This window comes from Strigops habroptila, chromosome 6, assembly GCF_004027225.2.
Source record: "Strigops habroptila isolate Jane chromosome 6, bStrHab1.2.pri, whole genome shotgun sequence".
NCBI classification, from domain to species: domain Eukaryota; kingdom Metazoa; phylum Chordata; class Aves; order Psittaciformes; family Psittacidae; genus Strigops; species Strigops habroptila.
In genome coordinates, this window is record NC_044282.2 from 8,283,432 (window position 1) to 8,302,255 (window position 18,824).

Here is an 18,824-nt window from a genome sequence, read left to right on the forward strand (position 1 = left end):
TGCTGGTTGCTTCAGTCCTCCATGTCAACTCTTGCTCCTTCTCCTCACTGTGTGGCCTGTGGGAGCTTAAGCTTAAATAACTCATTAACAAGCAAAATTCAGAACACAAAAATTCTTATCACAGCAGATATTGCGAGGGGAAGGAAATGATGTCAAGGAATTTTCGGAGACTCCTTACCATTGCAATGATAGTAAAACTTTGCCTGAGCACTAGGCAGGCTACGGCTGGTGTAACTAACAACTGCTGTATTTGTCAGTACCTCAAAAACAATTAGTAGGTGTCCTAGTTGATATGATAGATTGATTTATCATTGGAAGCTTTCCTTCAAATTGATTTATCAGTCAAACAACTGTGCTACACTATTACTTTACAGAGGGCAATAATTTTACACAGTGCATTACAAACATAGGTAAACTGACATCCTGTGCCCCAAAGGACTTAAATAACACAAGGCAAACATACACAGTAAAGACAGCATGGGGCAAAAGCTACGAAGAGAAATTTGCCATGAGAACAAGGCAACAGAGAGTTTCAAGGAGGATTTTGGAACCAAGAAAAGTCGCTAATTGAGGAGGACTTGTTAGAAAACAAACTGCAAGTCACAAGAAAGAAAAACAACCTGAGGAAAAGGTTAAGGTGATCATAGTCAGAGTTGTTTACATAAATTCAAACGTTTGAAAAGTTTTAAGGCAAAGCAGAAGCTTCGGGGTGATTCAGCAAACATCAAAAAAGAGGGAGCAAGAAAAAGAGCACCATTTGGCAGGAAGAGCAAAGAAAACAAGAGAAAGGCTATAGAAATAATGTTGTAAGTATAAACCAGTTTTAGAAGTACAAAACTGGGCTCTTGGGAAATGATATAAAGAGAAAGAGGCCATCCAATTTAATGAGCTAGAGCATCCACAGTGAGGAGAGGAAGAAAGAAAAGTGACCTAGTGTGCTGCATGGAGAAGTTTCAGAAGTGAGAGGGAGGGGAGTTTAAAGAGATTAAATGGCACAGGATAGATATTTTTTCTTGCGGTTTTTGTTTTGTTTTATTTTTTTTCCTCCTAGAAAATTAGGCAATTTGGTACATTCTAAAAGGATGGCCCATCTTTGGGACTGAATGAAATAGTGTCACAAATCAGACCAGAGTACAATATTATCTAGTTAATTCCTTATAGGAATTAAGTTACCTTATGGCTTCTTCTGAAACATTGTTCATTGGCAGTGTCAAAGATAAGGTTTTGATGTTGATGGACCACTGAGTTATTCTGATCTCTATATAATGTCCATGCAACAATGTCTTTGCTGAATTTCTACAACTGATTATACAGACAGCACAGGCTGGGTCTGAAGCTGAATACAGCCTAGTAAGTGACACAAGCCATAAATCTTGACAACTTCTTTACATGTCATGTTTATGTTCTACAGTACATCGGCAGAAGATTTCTTCTATATAGACTTCTGTGAGTTCTGCCTCATTCATTTCTAAGAAATACTGTGACTGTGAGGCAGTTAGCCAAGTTAAACTTTATGAAATCATCATATATATACACACACACACATAACATGTATGTTGTACATAAGTATGTTCTTGCTTCCTTCTACATTTGCTCTTTCCTTAACTGTGACCCTACCTTGCTACCACAGAGGATCACTTTATAGGGATATTGAATACAAGGTCATAAGTAGGAATAGATGCCAGCATCAAGAATCTTAGCTGACTTCAAACCACTTCCAAGCAGAGCTAAAAGTGCTGCCATGTCCTATTTCTGTCTAAGCAGTAGAGATGCAAGTAAAACTTGCTGCTAAATTTTAGAGCAAAAGTACTTAAGGACTGGTCTAAAACTATGTCAGCTTCTGTCAGAAATTCCTAATGCTTAACATTTATTTGTACTTTAAATCTTGAGTGTTCTTGCACTATTGAAACTCTCTAATGTCTCCATGGAAACCTGAGCATTCCTACAGATGGAGGGAAGACATTACTTTTGCTGGCAATGTTTTAACTCTAGTTGTCTGGGCAGAAGAGGTATTTCTTTTCCTGTCCCGAAAGTCAGTGTTTTTTAAAAGTCCCCATTACATGAAAATCATGCAAAATTTTGTCAAAAAGTATACTCCCAAGATAGGCAATGTTACTAAAAAGCAAAACAAACTTTAAAACATTAGGATAGTTAATACACAGTTATTCAAAGGTATCAACAATGGAAATGCAATTACTAGATGAAAAGTATGAGTCTTTAGATATAGCACATATTGCTTTCCTATGCTTTTTATGTAATCAGTATCTTGCTATCTAATGACACGAATTATTTAAAAATTAAGCACACAATACTGCATACATCATATTTATTATATTCAGATGGAGTTGCTATCTGCTGCACTTCAGGGCCAGACATGCTTTAATAAATTCTACACGTGCTTTCAGTGTTTTCTCCAGGGTTGTATTTTTTTAATGCTTACTCTTTTAGCGGGGAATCTCAGGCATAAAAAATTAAAAAGGTCAATTTTATGATGAAACACATGCGCCTGGATATTCCAAATGGCACCCTAGACTGCAGAAGCTAATTGCTTTTCGACAGAAGAACTCTCTTAAGTGCTCATGCTGGAAACAAGTTTGTGCGAAAAGCAGGATGCATCTCTAGTCTGCTTCCAAGCCTGCTGTGATTTGTTGAGATGAGTGACGCTGTAAAAACTAGAAATCACCTGGAGCCTGTTAATATTATAATCAAGTGAAAGCACAATTACTACTGTCTTAATCCATCTGTCTGTATGCATCGGCTCCACTTCCAATCACCTGCTTTAGTCACAGGTGTATTATTATTGAGATGACATTGAAAACAGTCCAGCCCTATGCATGCTCCAAATTGCTGTAACTCTTCCATGGCAGTCTGTCTGTCTCTGTAGCTTTAGTGCGGAATTTGTGAAGGAGAGCAAACAAAGGCCCATATTGCATGAAGTATAGCCAAAGTGCCTTTGTGTGTGGAGACTGGCTGAATGATGCCCAAGTTTATGTTAACAGGTTGAAATTCTGACAATTGCCATTTATGTTAGATGAGGTTAAAAAAAAATCAAACAAATGTACTGTATTCTGGTAACTCATGTAAAGCTCAGTAATGTTCAATATATCCTATGTCATGTATCTGGAACGCTAAAGTAGTTTCAGTAAACAAACATACATTTATAGCATATGGTGGCAGTTCTACAAAGACAAGCTGGCAGCATATAATACTTAGTTTCTGATTTCACCCTGAATGATATTTGATATTCTAAGTGATTGAATTAAGAGACAATAATTATACATTATAAAATCAAATTACAACAACAACAGCATCAACAATCAAGAAATAACGACTGCACCAAACAACACCAGTACTAACTTTTGATTTAGAAGAAGAAAGTGCTAAATGAACTAGGGTAATGTTTTCAAATTTCAGTAGACAACCAGACAGAGGACTGTTGAATGGTGTAACAGTTCAGATATTCACCATTTCCAGTTGATAGGTCTTTTTCATGTGAAATTTAAGTCTCTCAGACATTCTTTGAAAAAATTTTGAATCTGAATTTCACCGAGTCTTTGATTTGTTAACTGCTGTATATTAAAAAAAAATAGTAATTATGGGATTTGTATAAAAAAGATCTTGATACATAATCACAGAGATTCTTACACCCTATTTTGAAAATCATCTGAAAAATGGATTTTTGAAGGTAATTGTAAATAGTGGAAAACACTGGTAAGTTCTTGAATGCCTCCCTAAGATATTAAAAATAAAATTTAAAAAAAGAGCTAGCTTTCCAGATGTGATGCTAAACTAACCTCTTTGTTCATGTGCAGAAACCAGGAGTTAACATTCTGTAATCTTACAGCAGTTTAGCTCTTGACCCAGTATTTGGAAGAAACAAAACTTGAACCTAGTGTGTATTAGATGCTAAAGGTTCTGATATGGCAACTATATCTTTCTAGATCCTACTGTATGTTTAGAGGCTTCAAACATTGCTTGTATTTTTCCACCTGGCAGTCTGTTTGGGACAGAAAAAAACTTTTAACAGTCGTTTGCAAAAGTGCTACTTTCTAATTCAAGTGACGTGTTGTTTAAACACCTGAAATTAGAGGAAGAGTTATAAAGCTCTGGAATGATCTATGCAGCTGCACAAGCTAACTCAAAAATGCCACTGAATCGCTCTGTGAAGCAGTTAATGGCCTAAACACTTTTCATATCCTCTTCAAAATTCCCCCTGAGACTTGTTCAAAGCTTCCTGCACTGAGTCGAGCTCTCTAAGGAGCTGTGGATCAAACAGAGCCTGTTGCTCTTAAGTGTATTAGAGCTGAGGAAGGCGCCTTTGCAAAGTTCAGCCCAAAGTTCAGAGCTGTTCTGAGATCAAACTCCCTGGATTAAACATTGCTCAATTACAGGGCACTAGTTCAGTCTGCTGATGGCAATTGTCATCTGTGGCTGTCCCTTGCCTGGAAATAGGTGGGATTAATTTTGTTATTCTGTAAGTACATGAATTCTTGTTAGTATCCAAGTCGAGTTTATACATCACCCACTATCCAAGGTGATTTCCAGCAAGTACTCAAAAGGATAATATCTTTGTATGACTTTTTAAACAAAACTGGGTTTATTTTTTTTTTTTCCTTTTTTTTTGTTTTGTTTTTGTTTTGTTTATGGACAATTACACTAGGAAACAAAAAAAAATATCCTTTTTCTTGCTCATGTTCTTCTAGATTTTTTTTTTAATTAGAATGAATCAGCAAGTTTAAGGAAGCAGAACAGCTATACAAAAACAGCACTTCAGGATGAGAATACAACATACTATGGTGGGATTTTATTTGTCCACAATTTTTAAAAATCATAGGATTAAATGACTACTATTTCTGGTAATTTTTAGGCTCTTCACTGTGAACCTCCCATTGGCAGTACTATTTCCAAGATCAAAAAGAGACTGAAAATTCAGCACATTGCAGCTTACCTATGTTTTACAGTATAACCAGTATCATCACTGTTAATGACATTAATCTCTTTCAGTCAGCCAGTTTCACAACTCATAAAGGTGTAAATGCAGAAAGGAAAGGACCTTATACTTTAGAAAATGACAATTTGTTTACTTCATGCAGTTTACATTCCTGTAAAATTTGCTGCATCGTTATATTCTGATTGTTGCAGCAGGAAGCAATAATCACGGCAAGAAAGAGCTAACAGCTGGGGGAAAAAACCTTTTCTTATGACACAGTGATTTTAGAAACATTTTTACAAAACACAAAGCCACTGAAACCTAAAATGCAGGTTCAGACAGAGCACAAAACAATGATTTAGGACATTAATGCTTTTGAAGATGAGATAAATTCATGCAGTTTGAAACAGAAAATGTTTGCAAGTGTCCACTGCAATCTTTGAGATGTATCTGGGTTATATCTTTTGCACAGTTGGTATGTGCCACAGCGAAATTTCTACGGACATCTCTAATGGAGAATCAGGAGGCTGCCACCTGAAAATGAGGCAAGTACCACCAGCTGATACAGCAAATGCCAAGTGGCTATTTAGCAGTACCAGCTCATAGTAGACTCACACAGAAAAAATACTTCTCCCCCCTTCTCCCATTTGTAACCAAATCTTTAGGACACTAAATAATTTCTTAAAAGCAGGGATGGAGAAAGCAGTCTACTATTCCCTGACAGACTACAAAGTATTGTCCATATTGACAATCTGTTTCGTACAGGCAGGCTTCAGAAGCAGTAAATCCTATTAACCTGTTCAAAGTCAAATGAAGACATTTAGAAAACAGAACACTTATTACATGCAGTGATGAAAGAAGACGGTATCAAAGAAAGGTTAAATGGATGCACCAGCTATTAGACTATGCACAGTTACAATTGGAAAATCACCCCAAACCTTTCTATCGCCTGTTCTTGCCCGTCAGGATATTAATTATATCCCCCAAGTCTAACTAACTGACCGTTCAAATGCTATCCCCTGTTCTGTCAATGCCAATTTTTGAGATAAAAAAATCAATTTCATGCTAACAGGACTACTATGGAAAATGCTTATGTTATACTATGGTTTTACTAGCACACTCTTCTTCTACCCCAAACATATGGCATTTTGTGTGTACAGACCACTCTGGAGATTTACTGTAATTATGTCATGATGTGCTTATTGTTATGGATTCAGCAGCCTTTCTGCATCTCTACCTACTTTGTTCAAGAGCAGCTGCTAGCTTCAAGCTGTTGCCTGCTTCCAGTGGCAGAAACTGAATGAAAGAGTGCTTTCTAGGGAAGACATGTTTTGAAGCAGACATGCTGACAATAAACCAGTTCACTAGGGAGGTATAATATTGACTGGATAAAAGTCGAGTAATCATTCTATGATAATTTACTGAAACCGGGTGCAATTTGCACTAAACTAAAAACTCCCTCTGCTGCTGATGTTGGACTTGGAGGCCTATAACTGATAAAGTGTGGCATTTGCTTTTATGAAGTAGCTGATCTTTGGAGATTCATTAAACCTTATTATTTCTTCTTATGCATAAATGACTATTAATACTTACTCACTGAATGAGAGGAATAGCAAGAACAGGATTATCTGAAACAAGGCTCAACAGTCCTTCTCTTCCACCTACTCTCCCTGCTTGTCGTGACTGAATACACTGAATTCAACTACTAAGGAAAGCCTTGGCAATCTCTTGGTAAAATGATGAGTGTTTCAGATGAGACTGCCAGGCATCGCCTTGATTTCTGTGCCTGGTTTTCACTGCGTATCAGCTGTGTCCAGTCAGTCTGCACTCCTCCCAGCTTTGGTGGGAGTGAGGAGGACCAGAGGACCCAGATCCTTGTCAGTAGCCGCTTCCCAATAGAGCACTCACAGAAAACAGGGCTGTTTGTATGGCAGTTTACCTAAATCAGAGACACGGAATTGCGCCTCAGTCCCAGATTTATTTTCTTTAATATTTAGGAGAAGAGTATGTGGAAGGGGAAACTAATTAGGAAGAAGAATAGGTGCAAATATGTGTGGATTTCTCTGCTGTGCTCTTGTTACACCCCTCTCACTGGAAATGGTGGCTATTAATATTTTATTGACTTGAAACTCTGGGGTAGATTCCAGATGTCACTACTTGATCGTGTCTACAGATAAGAAAAAATAAATTCTGTCATGTCAATGTTAAATTCCCATCTATGGCAACAATCCTGACCAGAGGAAAACACTCCTGTGATTTTGCAGATGCTTTTTTGCCTCAGGTGGGGACTATGCAGAAAACTCAGACACCCCAAAACAAAATAAAGCAGAGGAAAATTCCCAACATTCCATTATTAATTTATACGCATTAAGAAACAGCTACTTTCTTTACCATGTTCAGAACACAATGGAGGTTAAGTTGGCAGAGCTCAAGGGTAGAGTTGAAAGAATGCTGCCTGCTCAGAAAAAAATTTGCTGTATTGCTTTTGAAAACATGAATCACTTTATGCCAATCAGTTTCAAGCAGTCAGGTACTGAAAAACTGGTATCTCAATAGTGCTGCAGTTTAGGTGAATGGTGCTGCTCAGGAGCACATCTTGAGCACAGGTGCTCTCCACCTGTCCAACCAGTGCTGAAGATAACATCTATTAAAGAAGTGAGAATTGGCTGATGTCATCTGAGAATATGTGCAAAGAGCAGATTATCTCTGATTTCAAGGGAGAGTCATTTTCTTCAGTTGGATGGAACAATGATGTTTTTCACTAATGAATATTACCTGTTATTTAAAATCTGGACTTCAGGTGGAAGCTTTGGTAAATTTATGATAAATAGTTATCTCAGACTCTACTCTCCTTAGAATTGCAGCACTGAAGAAGTCAGAGGGCAAAGAGTCCTTAGGACATGCCTACAGAGGGTCTTTCTACTGCACACATTGTTTTGCATGCTACATAACCACTAAAAAATAAGTTTTCATAGATAAGGCTATATTTTAATGTACTCAGTTCATCTTTTGCACAGGAAGCTGTGCTAACAGCACACAAAAATGAAACATGAAATATACTACAGAAAATATACTATGCAAGTTTCAACACAAATTTGAAAGCCTTACCTGAAAGCCAGCCATAGTACTGGCCTTTTCTGCATTTTTTTTTTTTTTGCCAATTCACTCTGAGTTTTCAATACGAAGAAGGATTGCTTTTTGTTTAATTACATGTTGTAATGCAATACTTATGATTACAGAAGCTTGTGCTGTTTATTGTTACTGCTAATATTACTCTTACATCTAAAGCACGTGTAATTAGGTTTCTCTACCATGCAAATTCATTTATAGACAAATAAAATTGAATGGACTAAGATCTTTGCCCAGAATATCTTCAAAACATAAAAAACCTAGAGAGGCTCACCAAACCTAGGTGAGAACACCCCAGTCCAAGGCATCTGACCTGCACATAGCTGGAAAGTGTTCACACGCAACTCTTGAGCTATGACCCTGTCGTAAAAATGTTAACAGGACTGTGCTAGTACCAGAACTGTGGAATAATTTAAATCCCAGCTGTGGGAGGAAGAAAGTCAGCAAGCCAGCAAGCCAGCATCACCAGTCAGCACAGCACCACCAGCTTTACATAGCCCCAGGACAGCCATGAGGCACTGAACCTGGGCAACCATAATCTCATTTCTGTGTCATGTAACTATCTACCCTAGAGGGTCAGCCAGAATCAGAGCCCCATGTGTGAAGGAATACATGTGAGACAGTCAAAAGAAATTCTCAGGGAACTTCCCTCAGGCCCCAAAATAATAAGGTCAGCTCTTGGTTATCACAATTCCGATACCCCCAAAATATCACATTCACTATTTGCTTTTGCTAGTGCAAGAGGATCTGTGAGAGGAAGAACGGCTTCTTCCAGTCTCAGCTCATGCTGAGGTGCTGTTGCCCTTCATTTCATCAGGGAAATAAAGCTCTCAGAGACAATCCTGTGTGCATTGGTCAGGTAACTGTTTAAAGCCAAATTCTCTCCACTGAGTTGGAGCAAACTTGTTTTCAGACAATTATCATATAACTTAGCTTTATGTGAGCCCAGTTCATTAAGAAGAGAAGCTTTTAGGGAAATGAATGAGTACAATTCAACTGACAAAGCTCCCTGCTCATGAAAAGAACGTTTATGCTTTCATGTGTACAATTCAGTTTTCTGCAAGGAGTAGTGAAGAAAAGCAGGTAAAATTTGATAGAAGCAACAACAGATAACACACGTAGGCATAAATAAATCTCTTCTTACCGTAATCTTTCAAAACACTAATGACATATGCTCTAACATTATTGTCAAACGGAAAACCAGCAATATACTGTGCTCTGAGGCAATGTCGAAGATGCCTGAATCTGATGTTGCTTCTCTGCTAACATGGCACGACAGTGTCATTAAATTAGCACTTTACAATGATTCATACCCTCTTCCCATTGTGCTGATTTTGCCCAGTCCTGCAGTGAAAAACCAGACTTTCTAAAGAACCAATCTATATCATTAAGAATCAATTTTCTTTCAAACATTGTGTTGCCCTAGAAAGGAACTCCACCTTAATTAAATAATGTTATTTTCCCCCATTAGGTTCAAGGAGTCAAAACTTGATTACAGGAGCTCTTGTCTCCTTTCTCACATATAAATATTCTCACCACTCTACTAGCACAGGAGGAGGCAGCCGATGTGCAAGGCATGTGCATGAATGTATGTGCGTGGAAGAGCTGGAGGCTGCTGTCAAAAGGGAGGTGGGGAAACAAAATTAGCAAGGGTAAATCTGAGAGAAGGCTTTTACGTGCAAGATGTGCTTCCTGCTCAACTGAAGACTCTTGTGTTGGCTAGCAAAGAAAGTGGCATCAGGCTTATTACTGCAAACAGATGTACTGTATGTCACTTTTGGTCAGCACAAAGGAACTGAGGACTGGAAAATTAAGAATTCAGTGTTATTTTACTACTACACTTGAGGATCAGATATTTTGCAAGAGCTTTGGCTTTTTGCATTAGCAGCAAGTAGATCTGATCTTTATATTTTCTTCCCCCACCCCCCCTACCCCCCCAGCATATGACATTGTGTGTATTGTGTATTTTGAGCACAGGAATGGGATATGCTGGTTTATTAGCAGAACTCAAAGCCTACATTGACCAGTGGCACTTCTTAAAAGATGAGTATTATCCATCTGAACTCAGTGAAGACCTTTAATACCACACAAATTCTTAGATTGATCCTTGCCCTGAGGTTCTGTAGCTCTAACAAAGAGACCTGCCTGTTTACTTTTAGCATTTCAACCTGGACAAGCCAGGGCCAACTTATGTTTGTTTGATTCCACTCATGCTTTTTTTGAGACCCACAGAAACATCCTTTTGCTGTTTGTCTCATTCCTAATGACATCATTAGTTGGGCAGCTTTTATTTTTCAAGCATTCCTCTGAATGCCTCCCTCCCTCATCTCCCCTGCCTTCACTCTTTGCCCTCCCCTCCTATCATGCATGCTGTCTTGCTGATACACCTACATGTTTTACACCCACTGCCAGCTTTTTAGTCCACCTCTGTCACTCGCTGCTGTGTCTGAAGGAACTGCTGGTCTTATTCTCTGCTCAGGTCTCATCAATGTCTTTCCTTTTTTTTTTTTTTTTTTTTTTTTTTATTTTATTTTAAAGAAGGAAATAGAAAAAAATAGGTAGCATGTATTCTTCTTTTCTTTTGCAGAACGCTTGTTTGCCTTTCCTCCTTGAAATGCAGGAGTTTTACGAGCTATCTATTCCTTTAACCTCTGCTGTCCTCCTGATGCCCTCCTGATCTCCCATTTAGTGAATCTCAGCTCCAGAGGAGCATCCTGCCTCTACGTGTGCCATGTCTTCTCCTTGCTCCTGACCAATGCCTCAGTCTAGACTGAGCCCATCTAGAAGGTACAACAGAGATGATTTTCCGCAGCTTGTTTTATGCCTCCGTTTCTTCTCTTTAGTATCTTCCAGTGAAATTCAACTACTCCATTCACCTGCAAGGCTCTCTGCGGCTTGTCCTACCTGGCTTGTCCCCCCCTGTCAGTATGAGAGTGTACTGCTGATGAGCCACCAGCTTGTTGTCAGCCAGTTAATAAATTTCAAACTTTCACACATCTTCCTTTTTTGCTGCCTTTTAGGGGAATTTTCCCCCAGATAATGCAAAGTTTACTCATTATTATGGTTCATAGCCCTTTTTAGGGCTTTTTTATCATGCCTACAATAAAGCTGACCATGGTCCAACAGGAGGTGCAATGAAACTGCAAACTAGTATTCCCTCTCTGTTTTCCTGTCTTTCCTCTCTTTTCTGTGCTTATGGGTTCACGGGCTTGTTTTGTACTTTGAAGGCTTTGTACTTTGCAGCTGTCTACTACTTTGCAGCAGTGCTTTGCTGTCCTCAGCATTGTGTGGACCTTTTAAGTGATATACTGTTAGAAACATATTTGAGCATGTGGGTCTAAAGCACATATAGACAGCCCACTAAAGAAATTCCTATGAAAGTACACTATTACTCATTGCTCCCATCTCTCTACAAGGGCATGAGATTATTTTGCCACCTGTGCAATGCTAACATTCAGGATTTTAAGAGTACCCTATCCTAATTATTATCAATCTTTGAGAAAAGCAGGTAACTTTAATGCTACTCCACTGTCCTAAGTGCTTAAATACATACACAGACCACCTTTCTGTAATATTAGATTACCTGACAACGTTCAATAGAATTATCCTGGCAACACCTTTCTGAAATATTTAAGAACCATTGTTTGTATAGTACAGACAATAACGGGCATGAATTAAGCACCCTGCCAAAGGTCATACTGCAAGTCTGCAACACAGCAGAGATTTTGAAGCTGGCATCATAACTGCATAGCTGTAGCATTGCATCTTAATAACATAGTTATACTTCATGATGTTTTAAATCAATCTAACAGCATCAGAACTTGAAGGCATGCCACAGACTTTGCAGAATCCCAAACAGTATACATTTACTGTAACTAGTATGGATGTATAATTACATATTATGAATTTTAAAGCATGAAATAATAATCTTAATGATTGCATGAAGAATATACTCAAGTATAAACACAGGAAGGAGCAAAAAGGACACAGACTAATATACAGCACATAAAAGTCAGTGGACAGGATCGCTATGAAAATGGTCAATACTTTTATGTAACAGTTTACTTATGGTTTTATTTATTTGGTATGTAAATTGCTATCAATAGTGTAGATACAGTATATAAGAAATGCTTTTCCCCCACTCGTTTTACTGGAATAATATTACACAGTTCACCTTTTCGAGGGCTATATAACTAAAACCCAAATTGGCTAAGGTGATGCCTTCACATTAGTCTTATTCCCATAACACGGGCACTTAGTTCCACTAAAATCAATAGACTTGTGAGTGTGTAAGTGAGTAGTGAAAGACAAGGATAATAAATACTTTTAATCCTGTGCTGGCAAATAGATATGTAATTCTGTCACACTTATCTCCAAGGCTGATCTTTTATTTGTATATTTTCAGAGTTTTGATCTACAAATGGATTTTAATTTGTTGACTTTTGCAAGAACAGCCTTGTGGGAGTGGGGGCAGGTCATGCATAATCAAAGAGTAAAACACAGGCAGAAGAAAGATACAGAGAATCTGTATGAAATACAATTACCATCATTATAATTTCCTTGTACCACACAAAGGCCTTATTGTACTGTGTGCAATCCACATTTAGGGCTTTTTGAGAGATCCAAGAGATCCCTATCTATGCAAATGGTACAGTGTCTTCTAAACTGAAAGTGAAAAATTTAGGTATGTTTTCCTCTCTGCTTAGGAAGAGGCACAGAGAGATGAAATGACTTTCCCAAGGACATTGTGGTAGACCTCGAAGCAGAATCCACTGACCTAAACCACAGCTCAGGACCTGAACTGAAAAGATTTCCACCTTCTAAGACAAGAGTTCAATCAAAAGTGCAAATGAAGAAAATTGTACGGAGGATCTGCAGCTAGAATCAGACATTGACGGGTGTGGGTGCCTGTGAAACTGCAAGCTTGTGACTCATTTTTAGCTATGTGATAAAAAGGCTGGGATGCACATATTATTCATACATAGAGCCAACCACCACTTTAAGCCCTGACACTGCATGTCAAGGTTACCAGGGGTGTATAACCTGCACTGTGTCCCTCCCAGGCACTGCTTTTCCCACGGTGAAGTGGCATCTATACCTCCTATCATTTAGGGGTGGGTGGGAACTTTCATTCATTCTCCACTCCGTAAATATTATACAGAATACAACTCAGATTTCACAAACCAGTAGCAAATCAAATCTCCATTAGCACTGCTGACCTCATTCTTTACCTGGAACAACTCTCTCTAGAGATCGGTAATTCAAGTGTATCTACCCTTGATAAACAATAGTCCTGAAAATGAAATAACTTTTCTGATGTAAGCAGCAAGAATCAATAACCATTAAGCACATGACACTTTAACGTATAAAGCATATGGGTATCCAAGTCATGCCATCAGCAGACCAGTTCATTTTGATAATACATAGGCACCACGGACAGGCAGACATGTGGGCCTTGCAGAGGACATTGGATGGTCCAGGTGCTCAAGACATCATAGCTCTGTAAAAGGAACTTTTCTGAGAGAGAAGAGTTGAGTAGAGAGCTTCGCCCAGTACGTGAGCACAGGCTGAACTGAGGGTTATCTTTGTGCCCCAAAACAAGCGAATTAGCTGTGGCCAAAACTATGTGTTTTTTCTTTATGTATCAGCACAGCATTAGATAAATTATTGTTGCTGTCAAAGTGCAATGAAGATAAGATCTCACCTTTACAGATTCAGCTATGATATTCACCAAGAATTGGGGAGGGCAGGGAAGCAGAGAAGCAGGGAGTAGAAATACCTTCCCAACATGTTTTCTGAGGCCCCAGGGTTTCACATAAAGCAGAACAAATCACACCCTTAGCAAATCTGTTCAGTTCCATACAGCTGTGTGCTGCAGGCGGTGCCCTAAAAATGTGTTTGTTTATTTTGCAGCACTGCAGGCTGCAAAGCTGCACTTAAGAATGAATTACATTCCCCTCCCTTGTATTCTCCATTCTTCACCCTGACCCTCTCTCTCTTTCTAACTTGCTGCAAAAAGATGGTAAGATGTAGAGATACAGTGATAGCAATGTGGCTCAGTCTCAAAAGAACGAAATGGAAGGTATTAATATGGAGCACAGAGTGAAAACTGACAAGTATGGTGTGTGGCACTGAGATTTTAGTGGTGTACTAATTCTGGAGAAGAGGAGGCTCAGAAGAGGAGGGGACCTTATCGCTCTCTACAACTACCCGAAAGGAGGTTGTAGTGAGGTGGGGGTCGGTCTCTTCTCCCAAGTAACAAGCGATAGCACAAGAGGTAACGGCCTCAAGCTAAGCTAGGGAAGGTCTAGATTGGATATTAGGAAAAATTTCTTCAGAGAGAGGGTGATCAGGTATTGGAACAGACTTCCCAGGAAAGTGGTGGAATTGCTGTGCCTGGAAGTGTTCAAAAACTGTGCAGATGAGGACCTCAGTGATATGGTTTAGTGGTGGTCTTGGCAGTCCTGGGGTAATGGTTGGACTTCATGATCTTAGAGGCCTTCTCCAATCTAGTTGATTCTATGATTCAGAGAGGCAGCTATCACAGTAATTGACTGAAAAATCAGTGGAAACTTCAAAATTTCCATAAATATGAAAAAATCAGATGGCAGCTGAGTATGAAGTAATATGCAGACATGGGAATGGCTGCAAGACAGACATAAATGCGCATTCTATAATAATTTTTTTCTATCTGTGATACAAGGATTGATTTACTGATAGGGTTTAGACGCTGTAGTCTTCCACCAGCATCACCCAATGTGCTAAGTGCTCCGTGTTATGGGACAAAGGAGCAGTTGTGGCTGTGTTGCAGACCCTATTGTCACTGTGGATTATTCTGGTCCTGTTTTGCATCCATAAATGCTAAATACCTAAATTGGGATAATCTTTGTTTTATCAGAGAATTTTATTGCACATACTTGTTCAAATAATTTTTGCCCATTTTGAAGATTTTCTAAACCAGGATCATTCAGCTGGTGAAAGTATAGAGACCACTAAACTGAATTTTCTGTTACTTCTTCAGTGTGAGCTAAACTAGCAATTTATTCCAGTTGTTTGCTTATCCTGAGCAAAATCCACTGCTCAGGTGAAGCTGGCAAAATATTTGTGCATCATCACATCTGCTTTAGCCTCTAAGGCCAGTATTATGCAATGAACGCCACCACTCTGCACACTGCGGACTCTCCTGACCTTTGGGATCATCTGACCTTCCAGTTGCTTTAATTTATGCTGTGTTTAAGCAGTAGAAGAAATTAAAATTCTCCAAAAAGTTACTCTTAAAACCCTAAAATCTTTGTTGACTTGCACAAAATTAGCAGCAGTATTAGTGTAGTTGACAGTCTGGTGCTGTTTGCTTCTAGGACACGCTCCTTTGGAGAGATGAGGTCTCTTGGAGACTATGAGTATTCCGTACCTCCTTAGCAGAGTATCTGTCTGCAATCCTGAAATATTCCATAGCCCATATTGAGGCTTGTTTTTTAGAAAGTATAAAATATGGGGGGTTTATAGCTTTTATCTTAGCTGTCATATTCTTTCCACTAAGTAATCCACAGCAAATATCACATCTATGTGAAGCCTAACATTCTGTAGCAGGATTCCTTGTGAGCTTACTGGCAAGCTGTACGAAATGCACTCAGTATAATATTTTCAAAGACTGATGTAAGTGGTCCTCAATGAAGCTGAATGTCTTTGAAACTTTTTATCACAGGCAGTAGAAAACATCCTTAAAAACATGCCGCAATGTCACCAGTCCATGAAAAAGCCAAGATCAACATCAGCTTGATCATTGTCATGAACATACAGAAATACAAATAGAAAGCAAGTAATCAATTTGTAGGCTGCAATGTATAGTTTTACAGTTAAAGTGCAAGATCCACTTAAGTGTCCATAAAAGAAAATTAAAAGGAAAGTTTAATTTCTTTCTAGTAACTGGAGATAAATCTGATCTAAAGCCTAGGTTTGTTTAAAGCTAGTTTACTGAAAACTTAGCAATATCTGCTCTTCTAACTTTGTGTTATATGTCACTGAGCAGTACAAGGTAATTTCTCTGTTTTTCACCAGATTTACTATGATAGTGAATTTATGCTAGAATTTCTATTAGAAAAAGAACCTCATGCCTACAACTGGAAATGTGAAAATAGTGTAAAGTTGCAAGCATGAGGTTTGGAAAACTGACTGACAATTACACTGTGTAGCTCTTTACTTATGATAATCACTTTCACAATAACACGAATGGAAATACAAATCCAGCTGTAGCTGGCTACAGCTAGTGGATTACCAGTAGTTTGTTATTCTGAACCATTCCCCTAGCTTGCAAAGAATGACCCTATCTAGAAACACAGCTCCGTATAGGCACAGACACACAAAAAACCTTGTTGCATCAGGAACAGAATTGAACTTGAACTATATGTTCCTTGAGTTTTTTGTTCATCATTCATTACATTAAAAAAAAAAAAAAAGGTAAAAAAATAAGCTTGGATATCTCCTTTGGAGGACTTGAGGATAGAAAGGCTCTGCAGAGGGATCTGTACAGGCTGGATCAATGGGCTGTGGCCAGTGGCATGAGGTTCAACAAGGCAAAGTGCTGGGTCCTGCCCTTGGGCCACAACAACCCCCTACAATGCTCCAGGCTTGGGGAAGAGTGGATGGAAAGCTGCTTGGCAGAAAAGGACCTGGGGGTGCTGGTCAGCAGCCCGATGAACATGACCCAGCTTGTGTCCAGGCGGCCAAGAAGGCCAGCAGCATCGTGGCCTGTATTGGAAACAGTGTAGCCAGCAGGGCCAGGGCAGTGAGCATCTCCCTGTACTCAGCACTGGTGAGGCTGCACCTCGAATCCTGTGTTTGGTTCTGGGCCCCTCACTGCAAGAAAGACATTGAGGTACTGGAGTGGGTCCAGAGAAGGGCATGAAGGTGGTGAAGGATCTGGTGCACAAGTCTTATGAGGAATGGCTGAGGGACCTGGGGGGGGTTTAGTGTGGAGAAAACGATGCTCAGGGAGACCTGATCGCTCTCTACAATTATCTGAAAAGAGGTTGTAGCGAGGTGGGTGTTGGTCTCTTTTGCCCAGTAACAAGTGATAGGACAAGAGGAAATGGCCTCAAGTTGTGCCAGGGGAGGCTTTAGATTGGATAGCTGGAATAATTTCTAAGGGTTATCAAGTAGTGGAACAGGTTGCCCAGGGAAGTGGTGGAGTCTTCATCCCTGGAGGCACTGCTCCAAATTTATATCTATAGTAATTCAGTTATGTCATCTTTTCACCTAGGTCAGAGACAACACAAGGCAAAATAAGGGGAAAAAACCTACCAATTTTCCCCAAAACAAGCTGTTTTCATTCATTATAAATTTTCAGCAGTGTAACAGTGGTTTCTTATCCTCCTAAAAAAATTATTAAGATTTCTGATTTTGAGTCTCATAAAAGTACATAATTTTGTTCATTTGGAAAGAACCCTTCCCATTCTTCTCCAGTAAATTCAAATTGATCAGTTTTGGGTTGTGTGAACTGATCAGTGAATCTATTTTATCTTTTGAAACTTACTCCTTCATTTTGTTTTTTCTTTTTTTATTCAATTTGGCTTTCACGGCAACACCTGTAACTTACGTCACAACTTATATCCCATCGTGTAATTTGAATGTAACGTGCTATAAACGATTTGCGGCATTGCCAATGGTCAAATGGAAGTCAGGAATAAAAGTGTGTCATGTCAGCAGTTCTAAGAGCAATAAACATGTATGTTGCAGCTTTTCGTGTACTGGTGTCTTAAACTAGCTGCAAGAAAACAGAGTTTCATAACAAAACTAACTTAGAGCCAGGGTTTGTGAATGAGTGTCACAATACTTTCGTAATGACGTTCTGCAAGAAGAAATCTAGAAAATGTCCTGAAAGTGAAGCTAAGTACGTAAAGTAAGTAAACACTTACTGCAAGGAAGATCTGAAGAGAACTGTGAGCCACTTCTATGTACTGATATTCAAGAAAACACCCCGAAACAGTGATATATCGATGATCCTCTGGTGCCCAGTCTGGTGCTGGGGTTACTGAGGTCACAGTGCAGCCTGGCCCATTCTCCATCCACCAAGAACGATGCATTGAGATATTAAAGGTCAGAATGAGATCTGTTTCCTGCAAAAGAACAAGCGAAGAATTAATGCACTGGGAAGGTACTCAGGTATCAAGAGATTTCACAGGATGCATAAAGAAGCAAAAAGCAGTGACAAAACTGCACTGTCACATGAAAGTGGATCTTGACTGCAGCAAACAAAAGTTGCTGTACTTTGGCAGGTGGAATTGCCTTGGAGCAGAAGAATAATCCTGCAAGGCAGGATCTAGGTCCCTTCCAACCCAAACCGTTCTATGATTCTATGATCTGTTCCTAGACATTATGATAGCCTGGACTATAGCAGGCATTTCTGCTACATTGCCCATTTTCCTGAGGAAACCATAGGGACTGATGGATGTGCACATTTACATAGCAGCCGTCCTCTGCTCAGTGCCTAGAAATATGGCCAATATTTTGGTGGTCTGATGAAACAAATTATATAAGAGTCCTTAAGATCCAAGACTTCATAGACTTTGATATGTATCTATCTCCAAGGAGTTTTATCTCAAGGACGCTGTGAAGCAGACCTGTGGCAACTATATTGAAATACTGGAGAAGATGTAAAAGAAGTATTCTGTACCTATGCTTACAAGTGAAACCTCTTTGTAATGCCTCTCTCAGATTTCTAACTTCCTAGGAGTCTGTAAGGAAATAGCTAGTGAATGCTGCCTTG

At 39.1% G+C, this 18,824-nt stretch overlaps 1 protein-coding gene across 3 annotated transcripts in view; it reads right to left on the minus strand.

Moving 5' to 3' along the window:
* Positions 1-18,824, minus strand: part of NKAIN2 (sodium/potassium transporting ATPase interacting 2) — a 538,764-nt gene that overhangs the window by 59,845 nt on the left and 460,095 nt on the right. For all 3 annotated transcript variants that reach the window (XR_003991789.1, XR_003991790.1, XM_030489215.1), the window contains exon 4: positions 17,974-18,174. Coding sequence is in view for 1 of the 3 variants with exons in the window: in XM_030489215.1 (XP_030345075.1) it covers positions 17,974-18,174 (201 nt within the window). In the remaining 2 variants the exon portion in view is untranslated. The remainder of the gene's footprint in view (positions 1-17,973; positions 18,175-18,824) is intronic.